Source organism: Erythranthe guttata, chromosome 7 (assembly GCF_056151865.1).
Source record: "Erythranthe guttata isolate IM_541 chromosome 7, IM_541, whole genome shotgun sequence".
Taxonomy (NCBI): Eukaryota; Viridiplantae; Streptophyta; class Magnoliopsida; order Lamiales; family Phrymaceae; genus Erythranthe; species Erythranthe guttata.
Genome location: NC_142539.1, coordinates 9,065,288 through 9,085,555, shown reverse-complemented (window position 1 = coordinate 9,085,555; position 20,268 = coordinate 9,065,288). Strand labels below are relative to the sequence as shown.

The window sequence follows — 20,268 nt, the reverse complement described above, 5'->3', positions numbered from 1 at the left end:
ACAGAAAATAAAATTACTCCATTTAATACTTCATTATTATTTTCACCTTTATTTCCTAGAAACCAAACAAAAGTAAGGAAAATAATTTTCGACAAAGCTATTTTCATCACCATTTTACTTAGGAACCAAACACTACTGGGATTTCAAAAGTCCTTGATTTCCTTTTCGTTTACATTTTCATTTTATTTATTTTGAAATCCATGAACCAATCAGAGCCTTAACTTTTTTGTTTTTCGGAAACGTTTCGTGTCGGAAAATCAAAGACACCTGCCGGACACTTTATGGCCATTTTGCAATTTCTAAAAATAAAATTTGCCCCTAAAAGGGAAAATTACGGCCACCCCCTAAGTTATGGTCAAATTACGAAATCCCCCTCCTGTTTGGGTAATTACAGTCACCCCTCAACTATGTATTATCTTAAAAAAAAAACTCTTGAGTGGTAAATTTAGTGATGTTAAATCGGTAAAATCGAACCAAAATTTTGGTAAGCCAACATTTCATACCATTTACCAAACTGAATATACGATTTGTCTCCAAAAATCCTTCTGTTGTTGCTCTCAGGAAATCTGCGTACCAAAGCTTCAAAAAAGGGATTCCAGTGAACTTTAAATCCTTCTCTTTAAGTGGCAGTTGTATAATTCACCAATTTGATATTTTCGGAGTATTGCTATATATAAACATAAAGAAGCATATATAAACATAAAGAAGCTGCAATATAGTTCATACAAAATCTATACTACATAGTATAATACATATGATGGGTGGAGTACAATTCGTTCTCATTATAATATGTTCATTCTCTTTAGTGGGTGGTAATAGGATCAATTGATATAAAATTAAGGGTAAATTTCACTTTTCGTATTGTACTTTGGCTCGATATCACTTTATCCCCTTTTACGCTCGATTGCATTGATTTTCTCTATTTACTTGAAAAATTGTCTCAATATGTCCTTTGCCGTTAGTTTTTCAGACCTTTGACCTTAACACCGTTTGATCTAAGCTTGAAAATTACAAAAAAACCACCCTTCCTAGTTTAAATAAGTATTAAAAAAATTAAAAATAAATTTTGGATGGCATCATAGACTATGTTTTCTCGTTGTCTTGAATTTTTTTATTATTTTTTTTTTTGTTTTTTTTTGTTTTGAATAATTGTTAAGACTGGGAGATGTGGCGTTTTCGTAATTTCAGAATATAGATCAAACGGTGTTAAGGTCAAATGTCTGACAACTAACATCGAGGGCCACATTGAGACAATTTTTCAAGTGCAGGGGGGCAAATCGATGCAATCAAGAGTAGAATGGGGTAAAGTGATACCGAGCGAAAGTACAAAGGGGAAAAATGAAATTTACCCTAAAATTAATTTAAGGTGCATATTATTCATTACAACTCAATTATATATTTCGGGAAAATTACATTTTTCGTCGTCATACTTTACCCACTTTTTCAAAATTGTCCCTAAACATTTTGGAGTTACAATAGTAGTCTTTAATCATGCAATTTTTTGACAGAATTGGTCCGCTGTTAATTTTTGCAGTTAAGTTGGATGGAAAATGGCATATGCCTCTCATATGCCTTCAATTTACAACACTACATGAAGTGTATGCATTTATGTGTAGATTTACAGTTCAAATATGCAGTGTAATAACCAGATGTGACATCTAATTTCCCAGAAATATATATTAACTAGTAACTCACCCGTGCGATGCACGGAGGATTCATTCAAAAACTTAGAATGAGTTAATGTAGAAAACCAACGAATAAAAAATATGTCGAGAATGTAAAGAATACAATTGAAAAATAAATAACAAATTCGTATCTTAATTTATCAATCAAAAGTCTCCATAAAAAATAAGCGGACAATGTTTTAAGCACCATCCACATTGAAATGAGCAAGTAACTGCGAGACTGAAATCAAAGTAATGCACCAGTCTTGCACATTAATCTGAATGTTGTTAAATAAGACCACGGAACTACAATCAGATCTACGACCAGAGGACGAATAACCTGTTATTTTTCATCATTGTCAATATATAAATCAAAGGCATTACATAGATAAATATACTCTTCACTCGAGACAACGCTACGTACAATTGACCATGACTGCAAACAGGGATTAATTCGAAGATCAAATAATTGTATTAATTTAAAAAATCAAAGAATTAAAAAATATCGAAGATTTAAATTTAAAATGATCTAACAATAAATAAAACAATTGCATTTCATTTTATCACAAAAAATCCACATAAATACAAACTCACAACGTTGGAACGGTCAAATTAAATGCCACAAGCAACTCCATGAGTGGAGATTGATTCAGAACACCACTCTTACGCATTAATGTGAATCTTGATACAGTAACATATGAAACTACTGCCAAATCAACCATTTTCGGATGAATAAGATGTAGTTATTTATTAGTGTGAATATATAAGTTCAACGCGTTATCTGAAGAAAACAAATATATATATATATATATATATATAGCAAATGAAGAATGTGTGCATAGAATTACCTTGTCCTAAAAGGGAATAATCGAATATCCCATGGAAAAGCACTATTCACTAAAAATAAATCTGAACGCACACTAAATGTACATGTATGAGTCAACGAAAAACATGCGCATGCATATAATATATAAATGATGTTTGTTAAAGTGTATCTTCATATTCCCTGAAATACAACTCTTGAAATACTCGTACACGATATTGCAAATAACATAGGACAATTCACCGGATTCTTAATTGATGAAAATCATTATTTAAAACATACTCTTAACTCTAGACAATGTTACGTACAATACTAATATTAATTTAATACTGATACTAATACTAAATCTAATACAAATACTAATACTAATACAAATACTAATACTAATAATAATACTAATACTAATACTAATACTAATACTAATACTAATAATAATACTAACAATAATACTAATGGTTAATATAAATACTAATATTAATACTAATACTAACATTAATAGTAATGGTTAATACAAATACTAATACTAATACTAATACTAACAGTACTAATAACGGTTAATACAAATACTAATACTAATACTAATACTAATACTAACAGTACTAATAATGGTTAATACAACTACTAATACTAATACATATATTGATACTGATACTGATACTGATATTGACACTGACACTGATACTCATACTAATACTGATAATGATACATATACTAATAATGATATTGATACTGAAAATAAACTGATACCGATACCGATAGCAATGGTAATACTCATACTCATATCGATACCGATGTCGATACCGATACCGCTACGGTATCGGTACCGATACCGATATTGATACTGATACTCATACTGATATTGATACCAATACCGATACCGATACCGCTATTGATACTGATACTCATACTGATATTGATACTCATACCGATACCAATACCAATACCAATACCAATACCAATACCAATACTAATACTGATACTGATACTATTAATATTGATATTGATACCGATACGAATAGTAATACGAATACGAATACGAATACGAATACTGATAATGATACTAATACTAATACTAATATTAATATTAATATTAATACTAATACTAATACTAATACTAACACTAAGACTAATAGTAACACTAATACTAACACTAATACTAATAATAATAATAATAATACTAACATTAATATAAATGGTTAATACAAATACGAATACTAATACTAATATTGATACTGATATTGATACTGATAATAATACGGATACTGATATTGATATTGATATTGATACTGATACTGATACTGATACTGATATTGATACTGACGTTGATGATGATATTGATAGTGATAATGATACTAATATTGATACTAAACTGATACTGATACCGAAACCGATACCAATACCGATAGTGATCTTGATATCGTTACCGATACCGATACATATACTGATATCGATACCGATACCGATACAAATATCGATACCAAACGAATACTCCTACTCATACCGCTACCGATACCAATACTAATATTGATATTGAAACCGATACCGATACCGACTTTGATACTGATACCGATATTGGTATTCATATTAATACTAATACTAATATTAATAATATACTAATACTAATACTAATACTAATACTAATAATGATACTAATATTAATCGTAATACTAATAATACTACTACGAATAATAATAATAATACTAATTGATACTTATACTACTACAACTACTAATACTAAAATACTAATACTCATAGTTATACTAATACTAATACTAATACTAACAGTAATAGTAATGCATGGTTAATACTAAACTGATACTGATATTATTATTGATACTGATACTAATACTAATACTAATACTAATATTAATATTAATATTAATCCTAAGATTAATACCAGTGTTCTAAATATCGGTTGTGGCGGCCGATATATTGGCCGCCATATCGGTGGCGGGCATAAACCTTTACGATATTTGTGTGGCGGTTTCGAAAATCGGTTTTTTGACGGTGAGGCGGTCCGAGGCGGTTTGTGGCGGTCCGTGGCGGGTCAAACCGATATATCGGGTCAAACTTCGAGCGATATATCGGAAAAATATTTATTTTTTATTTTTATTTATTTATTTTTTATTACAAAAAAAAATAGGGCGTTATCTTTAATTTTTTTTTTTCAATTCCAACTCATTATCTCTTTCAATCAAACCCGAACTCACCGACTCCGTAAGAAGAACCTGGCCTAAAAATAAAAAAAACATTTAGAACGATGAGGAGAGAATCAAGTTCTAAATGTTAAACTTTTAATATGTGATTAGATTATATAAACGATGAGGAGATAATCAAGTTTAATTTTTTTATACGTTTCAAGTATTAACAAATAATATTTAAAAATATATTACACTAAATCTAAAAACCGATTTATTTCCGATATATCTCCGATTAATCACCGCCGCACCGATTTATCGTGTGGCGGTCCCTAACCGCCTCGGACCCGATAACCGATATTTAGAACCTTGATTAATACTAATACGCATTCTCATAGTGATAATGATATTGATACTGATACTGATACTGATACTGATACTGATATTGATACTGATACTGATACTGATACTGATGCTGATACTAATACTAATACTAATACTAATACTAATACTAATACTAATACTAATACTAATACTAATACTAATACTAATATTAATACTAACAATAATAGTAATGGTTAATACAAATACTGACACTGATACTGATACTGATACTGATACTGATACTGATATTGATACTGATAATGATATTGTTACTGTTACCGATATTAAACCGATACCGATACCAATACCGATACCGATGCCGATACGAATACCGATACCGATAATTAAAAAAAAATGTAAATAATCCATCATATTCCAGTGATTAAAATTTAAGATAAAAAAGAATGTAAATAATTCACAAAACAATATTATTTAGTATTCAAAGTGAATATTTAGTATTATTGTTAATATCGAATTACACTAAGCAAATAGAATGAATCTACAAAATTTTGATATAACATCAATATACATTTCTTAGATAATTCATTTTCCTAAATAAATAATAACAATAAAATTAATGTTTTGGTTGTGATTAAAAACATGGATTAAAAAAAGCTATAAATATAGAACAATAATATTTTTTTTTATCAATAAAGTTATGAATATTACCGTAATATTGTTAAAAAACTATAAGGAATTAAAGTAACCAACAATATTTTTATTTGTTCTAAACTCTATTAGAACTCATATGAATTATATAACATAGAAATAGAAAGAGAATGATATTTTTTCCTAAAATCTACTTATTTGTTCAAAACCTTACGGAATGATAATGGTGATCTCTTATTAAAATATTACAGATATTATTCAGTATTTTATATGTTTATATGGTTAAGAAAAAGTCGGTGCATATATACCAAAATAATGTTGAAGTTCAATAATATATTATAGCTTAGTAAAAAGAACAAAAGGTAAAAATGAATAATAATAATAATAATAATAATAATAATAATAATAATAATAATAATAATAATGATGATGATGATGATGATGATGATGATGATGATGATGATGATGATGATGATGATGATGATGATGATGATGGTGATGATGATGATGATGATGATGGTGGTGGTGTGATGCTGCTGCTACTATAATAATAATAATAATAATTGCAAATGGAGAAGGATGAACATGTTGCATGTTCTACATGATACTAATTCATTTTATTCAAATGATTAATTGCAAGAAAAACAATATTAATGGACTAACAAATTAATATCGCTACAAAAAACTATAAATATAAAATAAAATTTATTCAAATATATGCAATGAAACATATATAAATCTATATTACAAATCAAGAAATGTACAAATTATTTTGTTTCTATTGCATATCCAATTTCATTAACCTCAACCTCTTCTTCATTGAAACCAAGATTACAATCATATCAAGTATAATCAAAATATGGAATAGCAGAAGTAAAAATTTGTGAAAATCAATCCATACAATAATTTTGGATCATATCGTGCATGCTACACAATGTCGCATGACTTTTCACCTGCGGATGTCGCCGCATATGACATAAACGATGTTATTCATGAATCTAAAAAACAAAAACAAAAAATATAAGTTAGATTCTTATATAAGTAATAATAAACAATAGACAACAAATAACATGCTTAGAAAAAAAATATACAATTACAAAACATAAAGACAAAAAAACAAAATATTAGGGTGAGAACCGTGATTTTGTGTGATTATAACAAAATTTGTGGAAGAAGAATGAGATGAATGAGTTGGGGTTGAATGTATTTATACTCAACTTTTACATCCTAAATAAGTAAATAATTTTTTTTTAAGGAAAACATATATTTTGTGTATTAATGAGCTAAACCAAATCATGGATTAAGGTATTGATGTTATTTACTCCTAAAATCATGGGCCGATTACTTAATCCTAAAATCACTAATAAAGTCAAACAAATCAACATTAATTAAAAATGAAATCATGAAATTTAAATTTAATCGATTTTGTAAATTCTATATATATAATAGATATGATATTGATGATATATATGTATATCGATATGTATATATAAAGGCGGCGGATATATGCAAGCCCATTTTTTTATTAGTTCAAGACCTCCAACATAAAAATACTAATTTATCCTTAATGAAATTCAAAACCAAATAAAAAACAAAAATCATAAAAAAAAAAAAAAATCGGCGTTACAACGCCGATTTTGACTTGTGAAGTCGGCGTTGTGTCACCGATTTTGTTAACAAAAATCGGTATTGTGACGCCGATTTTCGTGTACAAAATCGGTCTGGATAAACCGATTTGGGAAAACAACGAAAACACACAAAAAAATCAATTTCAATCTCAATTTTTTTTCCAAAATCGGCTAACGCATTGCAACCCAACAAGAAGTAAGCATAGATTAATGTTCATCCACGCATATTTATCAAGAATCGATGCTCGATTAATATTTTTGAATTGACAAACAAAAGTTTAGTAAAAATGACTTGTTGTAGGTGGCGGGGTGATGGTGATGGTGCGGTGGAGATGGTTTGGTGGTGGTGGTGCGGTGGTGGTGGCTTGCTAATCGTCGCCGGCGGTCTAGTGGTGGTCGTGCGGCAGTCTTGTGCGGTGGTCGTGCGGCGGTCTTCTGCGGTGGTCGTGCGGCTGTCGTATTCTTTTTCCGTATTCCTTTTTTTATTTCTTTTGAGTTTTTTTTATTTTTTGGTCTTGTACAAATAAAAAATAGGGTTTATTTGTATTTATGTATTATTTGTGGATAAGGGTATATTCGTCCTCTTTGGTCTTGATGTAATAAAAATAAATTAGTTTAGGCGTTCGAACTAATAAATCTTTTTATGTGGGTTTGAACTAATAAAAAAATGGGCTTGCATATAACGGCCGCCATATATAAATGATTTAAATAATAAATGCATATCCGAATTTTAATAAAAATCAAAATATATGAAATATACACACTATTTTCTTATCTTTTTTCTTTTTCCGTATTATAGTAATAAAAATATACATTTCATAATATATTAAACAACAAATTCATTAAATTTAAAATTTCAACCATCCAAGTCCATAAATATACTATATTTGCAAAAGGAAATAATATAAATCCAAATTAATATGATTGATATAATCTATATCAATCAATGATATGGGATATATATAATTATTTCCATGTATATTGATAAATTAATTTATTAATATATTAATTTGAATTATTAATTAATATATTAATGAAAATTGGAAAAAAATATATATATATATATATATATATATATATATATATATATATATTAGTTTTTATATATATTGAATTTATATAATCAAATGAAAAAATAATGAAATATATATTAATTTATTAATATATTCATTTTATACAGATATCCCAATTTTTTTTGTATTGAATGGATGTTCAGATATTCCAAAATATTGAAAATTCAAAAAAAAAAAACAATTGTACTCCTTTATTTTAATATTTTAATATTAAAAAAAATATTTTTTTATGAAAATTATTTGATATTCGTAAAAAAATTGAGTGTCATGATTTTTTTCAATAAATGTATTTTGAAATACTGAAAATATAAATAAGATTTCTTTTTATTTCGAATTTATAAAATATTAACTTTGGAAATAATATATATACATGTGGTAATTGTTTAAATGAGTGTATAAATGTTAAATAGGAAATAACTTAAATACATACCAAAATAAAATTGACAACTCACCAATTGAAGAATCCACCTCATCAATTGAACTCCAACTAAGCAATTTTGATAAATGACATCATCATTTGCCACATGTCAATCATTAAGGGCATAGATCCTCTTTTTATATTATATATAGATTACTCATGTTATATGATATATTGTGATATATTATGGACCATGTATTATAGATTATATTTCCATATGTATTAAATATTGCCTTGGTATTGAATTGGGTGATATATATATGTATATATATATATAATCCTAAAGTTTTAGATTATATAAGTTCAATCTGTGTGTATATACATATACACGATATTCATAAAAACTTATTCATAATTCCAACATTATTTCATAATTTTTGGAATAATGTTGAATTTTGGAATAACTTTGGCAGTAACTTATGGGTGACGTAATTTTGGAATTTTTTTTTAATATATTTAGTATTTTATTTAATTACTATATTTAATAGGGGGTAATATAATTAAGTACTATATGGTACACATTATTAAATTTAACTTATACTAATTAAAAAGTAAAATGAGTTATGAACATTAAAAGAAAAGAAAACTAAAACATATCTTTTTTTTAAAAAGACCATTATTATGTACATAACAAATTGAACAAAAAACTAAAAAATGTTACGTATAAAAACATGTGACAATAGCAATTATATGCATTATAATGAGAAAGTAAAATATATAAAAAAATAGTATAATCTAAATGATCCAATATATGAAAACACAACTTGCAAAACATTAAAACTTAGAACGTTCCAATATCCGGAATGGAAAAAAAATATATTGTTCAAACTAAAATAACAAATTTAAATGGCACGAAATGAAAAAAAAACATATTGTTCAAACTAAAATAACAAATCAAACATGAAAACTAAAAAAAGAAAAATTAAGTATGACTAATGAAACTACTCCATTTTCTCTAGCTTAATTTTTTTTATCAATTTGTTGGTTGAGTGCTGCAGTGTTGGATCGTCGTCTACCTTTTCGAGAACACTATCGCCCGGTCACTTTGACGATGGAGTAACATAAAGTACTTCACAATCATTATTCTCCGACAATGAAGAGGAATCCTAGCATAAAAGACAATGTTTTTAATAAACATATTGACTACGTATCGATTTTCTAGACCCTTTTGAATATGGAATGAGAACATGTTTAATCTACCTTTGACGATATAATAGGACCACCATTATAATCATTTACACTTGGGGAATGTCCACCGTTGTAATGATTCTACGTAAATAAAAGAAAAAAATTATATTAAATAGTGATTAAAAAAACAATAAGTAATAATGCAAATTAATCAAATGTACATACCTCATTCAATTTATAATGTTCCGTAAACGCAGTAATGACAGAGTCATCAAAACAAACTTTTTTAATACGGTATGTTGAATTTGCTGGATCGTGTACATTCTTTTCCACAACGTTAAGTTTGAACAACATCATTCTATCAACCAGAGCATCAAGTTCCTTTGGATATTCGAAATCATCTTCTCCCTAATTAGTAACGGAAAATAAGTTTAAATAAATGTACCTACGAACATTAAAAAAAATCACGAACGCTTATTGACTTTTACCCTATCGTGTATACTCTGAATTAATGCATCGACAGAAAGATCCAACATCATTTCTACATCTTTTCCAAATACTGTCAATGTTGCGGTATTTGTGTCGTCTATGACAATGAACTCAACTTTGTACCTATAAGCAATAGTACAATATATTAACACGATTATAGTAATCTATAACAATTTTGGAATAGTTGTAATGTTAGCTATTTTTAAAATCCCTGTAATACATAAATTTTTAATTTAATATATTTAAATGTCAGTAGTAATTAACAAACAGAAATTGATTTTAATTATAAAATAAATAAAAATAAATAGTACGTACATGGGGTTACCCGAATGATATTTCTTATCACAATGAACACAATACCACATCTTCAAATCCTTCTCAACGGATTTCTTACACTTCGTATTCGGGCAGCTATAAAACCACCACTTTGATTTTTTCACCAAATTTGTGATCGTTGCCAATACAATGCATGTGCCAATCTAGAATTTAATACGATAATACATTAAAATATATAGTTCAAGTTTGAAAATTATATATGTGCATAGAAAATTATGAAACACATTAGGAATACCTCAGGCGATTCATTTAAGTCATCCAAAGTTTTTCTAATAGACTTATGAACAAAGTCGTCCTCATATGAGTACGAAGAATTTGATGACATTTGACTTACGACTCGACAACTATCTGGCTCGCTTTGAGTGAGTCTGTAAAAACACTCAAGGTTGGATTAATAAGGTGGATTTATATAAAATAAAAAATATACACAGAGATTTATGTTTAAACAAACCTTGATTTGTAGTCATTGATTTCGTCAATGTCTGCATTTATCATAAACCAGGAAGAATGCAATGTATTGGAGACCTCAATGTCACCTGAAAAATGATAAATTAAATCCTAACGTATAGTACAAATGTATTCAATACAATGTTTAAAGCAAGTAAAAATATGAAGAATTCAATACGAAACTGTATAATACGAACATTGTGCACTTTGTAATCGAATGGTGGTAGAAAAAAATGAAATGAACATTGAGGGGTTTATATAGTATTGAAAATGAACTTAATTCTACGGAAAATTTAAAAATTCAAAAGATTTATATATTAGTAAATGAAATCAAATCAAACAAATAAATGAAACAACCCAAAAAAAAAAAAATAACTTGTGGAAAAAAATCTTGCAATATAAAAACATTAAATATGAAGATACGATTTTTATTTTTTACCATTCAATTTTGAATTAAAGTATAAATTAAATCAATCAAAGATGATATGATGGAATCTTGGAATATTAAATATTCCTTTATATTGGTGATTTGAGATTTTATTTGAAATAATAATTAATAAATATAATGCATAATCCGTTTTATAGTTCCGACCATATTATATATTAAATAGCGTTTTCCAAATATACAACCAACTACTGCATTTAGAATTAATCCACCGTGCATTGCATATTTATTAAATAATATAATTATTTTTAATTTGAAATATGGTATAATAAAAATTATATAAAAAAATAGTGTATATTTATTAAATACTTCAATTAAAAACTAAAACATTTTTTTATTATTATTTTTAATGGAATGGATATTCGAATATTCTAAAATATTGAAAATTAAAAAAAAAAAAAAAAAACAACAACATATTCCTTTATTTTAATATTTTAGTATTTAAAAAAATATTTTTTTTATGAAAATTATTTGAATATTCGTAAAACAATTGAGTTTCATGAATTTATTTGAATAAATATATTTTGAAATACTTAAAATATAAATAAGATTTTTTTATTTCGAATTTATAAAATATTAACTTTGGAAATAATATATATACATGTGGTAATTATTAAATGATTGTGTAAATGTAAAATAGAAAAAACTTAAAAACATCCATAATTAAAAATGCCACATAATCAATTGCAGAATCCACCTAATCAATTGAACTCCAACTAAGAAATTTTGACAAATGACATCATCATTTGCCACATGTCAATCATTGAGGGCATAAATCCTCTTTTTATATTATATATAGATTAATACTATATAAGCGTGGTACTCTCCGAATTTACTCTCCATTTTCGCTTTTTCCTTTTTTTTTCTGCCACTTTCCATGTGAAACGGCGTCGTTCTATTAAATCCCACCAATCAAGTTGATGTATTAATTTCTTTTCCATTTAATTTCAGCCTGCACGATTGCAATCGTTCAATTTGGTGGGTCCATCTGATTTTTTTATTATTTTTCACGGCAGCAGTGTAACTGTGTGGGCCGTTCCTTTATTTATTTTTCTCCTGTTCTTGTCCTTTCCCTTGTGCTTCTCTTCTCTCACCTCTCTTTCTTGGACGAATCCGCCGCCTCTCTCTCAAAAGCTCCTGCACCACCGCCACGCGGCCACAACTGGGCGGAGCCGGTCGAGTTGGTGGCCATTCGGCGGGCTCTCGATCACAAACTCAATTTCGAATATCACGAACTATCGATTGGTTAGATTCATTATGTAGTACGAGGATGAGATGAAACAATCATAATGTCTATGTTTCTACAATATTTTTGGACTTTCTGATGTTGCTTTGTTATTCTGTAGAATCAACGAGTTTCCATTTATTGATTTTATTTATATAATTTCTTTATAACGAGTGATCGTGATTTGTGTTTTTATTCTATTTTATTTTTAAATTTTTAATTATGTATTGTGGATTTAATGGAATGAGTTAGAATTTGTCGTATAGCCATTATGATGAATTCCAACTCATTCCAGTTACACTTTTTTATCTGCAGCAAAGGCTCTGCTGATCGCTCTTCCAGATCCGCCACCCCTCAGGCTCTGTCTGTCGTCTCAACTCGGTAACACCATATTCTGCTATCAATTTCTTCTTATTTAGATCATTTGATGTGCGGTTTCTTGTTTGATTGTGGAGGCCTGCATTTGCACTCATACTTTTCATGGTTCACTGCAGGATGTGTGCCAGGTCAACGTAAGATTATTATATGAGTAATATGTTTTCTGTTCGATTTTTAGGAACGAGCTATAGGGAGCTTTGAGCATTACATTAGCCTCTATAGCAGGGGCAATTGCAACAGTTATGGTGGTCTACGATGTATTTTTTTTAGTATTTGTTTGTTTTCCTTGTACATGTTTTGCAACAATGATTATTCGTTTATTTTTCGCATATTTCATGCCAGAATGGTGACGTTTTGCTTCTGATGTTTCTAATTGGAATGTTTTGTCACTTTTTTCCGCCTTTTGGTTTCGCTCATTTACAACAAAATAAAGGTTGGGCAACAGAGCCGCGCCTTGCGCGGTGCTCATCCCCTAGTATATTATATACACACAACGCAACTCCTTTGACCTTCCTTGTCAACATGGCCTGTCTAAGGCACGAGGCACTAAAAATTTGATAATTTTTAGGGGTCTTAAAATTGGGTGAATTTTTTTTCACCCCCCATAAATTGCATGGATTGGCGTTTTGCACCCTTAACTTTTGAAATTGACAAAATGCTCCCTTAACTTTTGAAATTGACAAAATGCACCCTCAAATTGCATATGTTATGGCAAAATGCACCCTACAACTGTTTGTCGTGATTATTTAACGAGAAGATGAATATATCATGATACTTTAACATTTACAATTAAAATGCTCAGTGTTTAAGAAAAAAAGGTTAAGTCACTTTAATTTAGTACATACAAGAGCTTATTTGTACAAACAATATTAAAATATCATAAAATGTGAGTTTAGAATGTAACTAGATGATACATTAAGGTATAAAAAAAAAAAAAAAAAAAAAATCACGTCATGTTTGTAAAATTGATACTAATGTTAATAATGTACATGTTCTTTGGAGCATATAATTGCAACCTTTTGATTTTTTTTTGTTTAAAATAGCATTGTATAAAAAAAAAGGGGTAATATGCTATGAGCCCCTCACCGAAATCTAATTTGAACTAAATGACAAGTCTAAATTCATTTTTTTAATTAAATCCTTAAATTGAAATAATATATGACCCACATCCTTAATTTTTTTTAATTCCTATCTTGCCCTTATACTCTAAATCTTATAGCTCACGTATTCACGTTTCTTCTCAAATCTATTTTTCCCCTTTATTCTTATTCTCTCTCGGGTTCTCTCTGTCTCGCTCTCTCTCTCTGGCTCTCTCTGTCTCGCTCTCTCGATTTATTTTTCTCGATCTCAAGCTATATCTCTCGCCACAACTCCATCCCATGATTTGAGAGGAAGTGGTGGCTATAACCATGGAATCGACTATGGCGTTGCTCGAGGCGGTGGGGAGGGATGGTGATGGCGGCGGCCCTGGGGAAGGCGTTGGTGGTGAGCGGCACCGGTCATGAGGATGGGGCTCGTTGGGCGGCGGTGTTCAGGGCTGAGGGGATGGTGTCAGTGGTGCTCGTCGTTGGGGGGGTTATGGCAGCGTGGGTGTAGCGTAGGGATGGCAATATTACCCGACCCACCCCCCCCCCCCCCCCCCCCCCCCCCTTCCCCCGTTTTAGACGGGTAAAGTTGAAATGGAAGAGAAAAGAAAAAACGGGTCGTCAAACGAGGCGGGTACCCGCGGGTGCAAAATGGGGCGGGGATGGGTTCTACAATTCCAACCCGTAACGGAAAATGGGGCGGGTGCGGGTTGCTTGATTTTCTAAACGGGGTGGGTGCGGGGATTGCAATACCCGCCCTGTACCCGCCCCATGGCCATCCCTAGTGTAGCGGCGTGGTGATGTTGGTGTCGCATATCTAGGGTTTGGTGGAGGAGATTTACGGTTTGGTGGGGCGGATCTAAGATTTTTCGATTTCATGTGTATAGATTTCTAGGAGTATCTATGGGTGTCTATGGTATCTGGCGGCTAGGGTTCAAAGGAGGAATTAGGGTTCTAAGAATATGTCACTACAGATTACTACAGTTTCCTACGAGTGTCTATACATGACTACAGACTACTACGGTTTCCTACGGGTTTCTATAGAAGACTATGACCAAAAAAATTAAAAAATCATAATTTTTAATATTATGTAGAAAAAAGGAAAAAAATACGAAAATGCAAAAAAAAAAAAAAAATTCTTCGAGAAAAAAAATAATAAAAAAAATGCTAGATGCGAAAATAAAAATGTTAAATGCATAATGAAAAAAATGATAAATACAGTTTAAATATTACTTGGTGCATATTTCATTTTTGGTATGTGGGGGCATTATTGGAATAAAATTTATGAAGGATGTGAAGCTAATGTTTAGTTAGACTTGCCATTTAGTTCTAATATATTTTCTCAACAGGGACCTATATCTTGAAGCCCCTAAAAAAAATATTAATTTCATATATCAATTCGATTTTGACACGAAAAACTAAGTGATATAATGAAATGATAATTTATAAATATAAAGTAAAAAAACATAACCAAGAAAGAATATTTTTAAATGATAAAATATCGCGATATATTGACCCTTTTGTTAAAATATCACAAGAGAGAGGTATAGAGTGCGTTTTGCCGTGAAATATACATAGTTTATTTTGTTTAAAAATAATATTTGTAGTTTTATGTTTTTGTTTTAATTGTTAAATTATTGATTCCACTTTCTTTGCTTATTATTGATGAATTAATTTTTAGCTCTATAATAATTTATGCGAAGGTCCAATTTCTTGATTAAGATGTGTCGTCTGACTTGGAAAACTTGGGAGAAATATCAAAACAGTTATTAATGCGTTGACATGGAAATTCATATACACTGTGCATGCCATTCACTACTATCATACTATGCAATTAATGGGAAAATTATAGTTTTCACCCCTCATGTTTGCAGTGATTTCATATTTGGTCCCCATGGTCACAAAAAACACGTTTGATCCCTAATGTTTCAATAATTTAGCAGTTTTGAAACATGAGGGACTGAATGTGTTTTTTGTGAACATGAGGGACCAAATGTGAAATCGATGCAAACTTGAGGGATAAAAACTATATCTTTCCTTCCAATATATCTATATATATATATATATATATATATATATATATATATATATATATATATATATATATATATATATATATATATATATATATATGACAAAAACCAAGTGATACGATATATTATTATTTAATATATCGTTAATTATTAGTTAGTCATTATTTAATTATTAATTAACTAGAATAGTTGTTTAGGGTTATAGATGGCCGTGAGTTAGTAGTGGTTAGGAGATTATTAGGTATTTAATTAGTTTAGGTAATTATCTTTCCTAGTTAGATTAGGATTCTAGGGTTTTATTCTCTTTAAATAGTCGTTTTGTGCTAGGGTTTTGAAAATGAAGAGAAATAATAAAGAAGAGTTTTCTTACGATTAGTAAAGAAATCTTATGATACTCGAGAGATCGTATCAATTGGTATCAGAGCGAAGTTGCGATTAACACCAACGCTTCGTTAGCAAGGCAGCGATTATATCAAAGCTACGCTGGAGCAAAGTTGAGATCACATCAAAACTTTGTGAAATCATGATGTCAGAAACAAGACGGTTGGAGCGATTGGAAAAATCCATAGAGAAATTACGGATTAATTTTCAGAAATTGCTTGAACAAAGTCAAGGACGACGTCAAAGCCATCATAAAAGCCGAAGGGACCGCCGCGCATCACCGCCAACGCCACCGCTACCATCACCACCGCCGCTGCCGAGCCTATCGCCGGAGGAAGAGGAAGAGGACGACGATGAATTTTTCGAAGAACCCCAATTGTTTGTGAGTTCGCCGAAAGAAGAAGAATCGGATTTAAGTGATATAAAGTGGGACGAAGAGCCGAAAGAAGAAGAATCGGAGTTAACGGAGATAATTTGGGACGAAGATGAGGAATTAACCACAGATGAGAATGAAGAACTACAATGGATATTGGGAGATTTCCATGTTGTTGAAAGGAAAAAAGACGAACAAGAATTGGTGATTGTGAATGAACCGGAATCTGAAAAGGTAATTGAAGAGGCTTTTTTATCGGGAAAAATATTGAGAATTTTTCCAAAAGCCTTGAGGAGTTCGTTCGATCAACCTAAACAATGTGGTAAAAATCTTGATCGTTCGTCATGTTTTTCGGATTCACTCGGGACGCAATTCGATGTAGTCAAACACAGGTGGAAGCGCAAAAGAGAGAGCTGCAATTATTGGAACCTTGAGGACAAGGTTCATTTCAAGAGGGGTGGTTTGATACGATATATTATTATTTAATATATCGTTAATTATTAGTTAGTCATTATTTAATTATTAATTAACTAGAATAGTTGTTTAGGGTTATAGATGGCCGTGAGTTAGTAGTGGTTAGGAGATTATTAGGTATTTAATTAGTTTAGGTAATTATCTTTCCTAGTTAGATTAGGATTCTAGGGTTTTATTCTCTTTAAATAGTCGTTTTGTGCTAGGGTTTTGAAAATGAAGAGAAATAATAAAGAAGAGTTTTCTTACGATTAGTAAAGAAATCTTATGATACTCGAGAGATCGTATCACCAAGTAAAAAAGTATCATTATTCCAAAAACAATGGCAAAATCCATCAATATTTTTTCTTTCTCGATCATCTTTTATCTTGCCCTATACAGTCCAGCAGCATGTTTCAAAAGTAACCAAACACATTTACTTTCATTGTTGGCTTTGAAAGAAGCCGTTGATGTCGATCCAAACGGAGCTCTTAACTCATGGAATCGAACGACAAACTTTTGCACGTGGAACATAGTCACATGTGGTCGCAGGCAACCGAATAGAGTTGTTGGCATAAAGTTGGACTCTCAAGGCTTGATGGGATCACTCTCACCTCATATATGTAATCTTTCATTCCTTAGAGAAATCAATCTCCAAATCAATATTAGCTTCAGTGGCCCATTTCCTCAAGAAATCGGCCTTTTAAGAAGACTTGAGTATATAGAATTTAGCAACAATTCATTCATGGGAACAATAATGCCCGGAAATATTACCCAATGGAAGAATCTAGTTTAGACTACAACCTCTCTGGACCCATACCTTCGGAGATTCGGTATTTGGAGAAACTAAGAGATCTAGGCTTGGCTAAGAACAAAATTTCAGGAGAAATCCCTCGATTTATTGGAAACGTAACATCTCTAAGAACCCTTTATTTAAGGTCTTGCGGTTTGGAAGGAGAAATTCCGGAGTCCATTTCCCAACTTAAGAGGCCAAGTAATCTTAATTTGGGTGACAACAATCTCACATGCTCCATTCCTTCAGGTTTGTTCAATATATCTACTATTGAGCAATTCGTAGTTGATTTTAATGGTCTTCATGGATCGATACCCTCTACTATAGGCCTCACTCTCCCTAATTTAAGTTTTCTTAGTTTGGGGAGGAATCGATTTAGTGGAAGGGTTTTGATTTCAATATCGAACGCTTCTTCACTTGAGTCGTTGGTGTTATCATTCAACGATTTTACCGGGCCAATGCTAATGTTTGGAGGAATTTTGCTGTTTAGTTCCTTATACGCCGAAAAAACCTTAGTTCAAGACGATTTTAGTTTCGTTTCATCGCTCACGAATTGCACAAACCTACGTGCTTTTGATCTTTCCAGCCTATTCATTAGTCGTCAAATCCCAGAATGCATCAGAAATCTTTCCGTTAACCTTGCCGCTATAAGGATTAGTGATACCCAACTACGAAGGAAAATTCCATCCGGTATCGAAACCTCGTTGGTCTAACTTACTTGTGTCTTGAGATAAACTTTTTAATGTGAATATTCTCAACTTGACACAAAATTGGTTTACAGGTGACATACCGTCTTTATTCGGAAACTTGAGTTCGATTACTAAATTAAACTTGTACGAAAACAATTTTTCCGGAGCTATTCCTAAGAGCCTTGGTAAATGCACAAACATGCTAGAGTTAAATCTTTTGAGAACTGTTGAGTGTGTATTTTACACTCAATGTATACTTTCTTACGAGGATTTTTGTATACTTTTATTGATTTAATGATGCTTAATAAGCGGTTTATTGTATTTTAGGTACAACTTGACGATTTGGAAGTTCCAAGGACGAAACGAGCCAAAAAAGGTCAAAAACGGGCAAAAACGGAAGAAAACAAAATATGCTGAAAATTGGCTGAAAAGTGGTCCGCGCGGCCGTGCCAAATTTAGCCTATTTTTGGAGCGGCCGCGCCAATTGCAGAAGTTGGGCAGAAGGTTTCGGTGATTCTCGTGCGGCCGTGTGGGAATTACACTGATTTTCGCGCGGCCGCGCCAACACACGTTGGAGACAATTTTGGACTTTTAATCACACAAGGAAACCTAAAATCATCTACCATGTTGGGACATCTATTTAAGGGCAAACCAAGCACGAATTAAAGGACTTTGGACACAACCTTAGAGGAAGAGGAGCGAGAGAACGAAGAAGACGGAGAATTGACAAATCTTCATCACAATTCTTCTTCATCTATCTTTTCTTAATCTATGTCTTTTTATATTTTTATTATGTTTTTCGTAGAGAACATGAGTAGCTAAGTTTTTAATCTAGGATTTTGTTGGAACCCTATGTGGGGATGGTGAACCCGTTTTCTTGAGATCATGCAATTATGATTTTATGATTATTTCTTCTACTAGTTATGATTGTTAGTGCAGATCAATTTATGTGCTTTATCTGTGATTATTGGAATTGACTCGACAGAGCTATTTTGATAATTAGACGGTAAGTAGAAGAGCCTTCGAGTAGTTTTCACCGGATGAGTGTGTCAATTGCATGTAGTGTCGTAGACATACATATATCACCTTAGGTAGCCATTTACGAGACTTGTTAGTTAATGCTTTATTTATAATTGGTTTGCATAGACATATAGTGAATCGTTTATGAATAATAGACTCATAATACACGCGAGAGCGGGTTATGAGTAAATTAGTGTCTCGGGTTAATAATCATGAATTATATATTTCATAATTGAGGGGTTTTGGGTGAGCAATTCTT

The 20,268-nt window shown here is 30.7% G+C and overlaps 1 protein-coding gene, 1 long non-coding RNA gene and 1 pseudogene across 2 annotated transcripts; 2 read left to right on the top strand and 1 right to left on the bottom strand.

Moving 5' to 3' along the window:
* Positions 1-9,777: 9,777 nt before the first annotated feature.
* On the bottom strand, positions 9,778-12,425 carry LOC105950339 (uncharacterized). Its single transcript, XM_012973692.1, has 8 exons — positions 12,419-12,425; positions 11,142-11,226; positions 10,926-11,058; positions 10,715-10,833; positions 10,354-10,477; positions 10,091-10,273; positions 9,938-10,006; positions 9,778-9,843 (listed from the first exon to the last, which is right to left on the bottom strand). The coding sequence occupies exons 1-8, from the start codon at positions 12,423-12,425 to the stop codon at positions 9,778-9,780; spliced, it is 786 nt and encodes a 261-aa protein (XP_012829146.1).
* Positions 12,426-12,657: 232 nt separating this feature from the next.
* LOC105950365 (uncharacterized) lies at positions 12,658-13,589 on the top strand. The gene is made up of 3 exons (XR_001172183.2): positions 12,658-12,827; positions 13,123-13,188; positions 13,302-13,589. It is a non-coding gene; the product is annotated as an uncharacterized LOC105950365 (long non-coding RNA).
* Positions 13,590-14,594: 1,005 nt separating this feature from the next.
* On the top strand, positions 14,595-19,013 carry LOC148769163 (uncharacterized; annotated as a pseudogene).
* The last annotated feature ends 1,255 nt before the right edge of the window (positions 19,014-20,268 follow it).

Coding starts and splice junctions, on each gene's coding strand:
- LOC105950339 (XM_012973692.1), bottom strand. Junction 11,059..11,141: donor ATCAATGACTACAAATCAAG/GTTTGTTTAAAC, acceptor GTGTTTTTACAG/ACTCACTCAAAGCGAGCCAG. Junction 10,478..10,714: donor GAGAAGGATTTGAAGATGTG/GTATTGTGTTCA, acceptor TATTGCTTATAG/GTACAAAGTTGAGTTCATTG.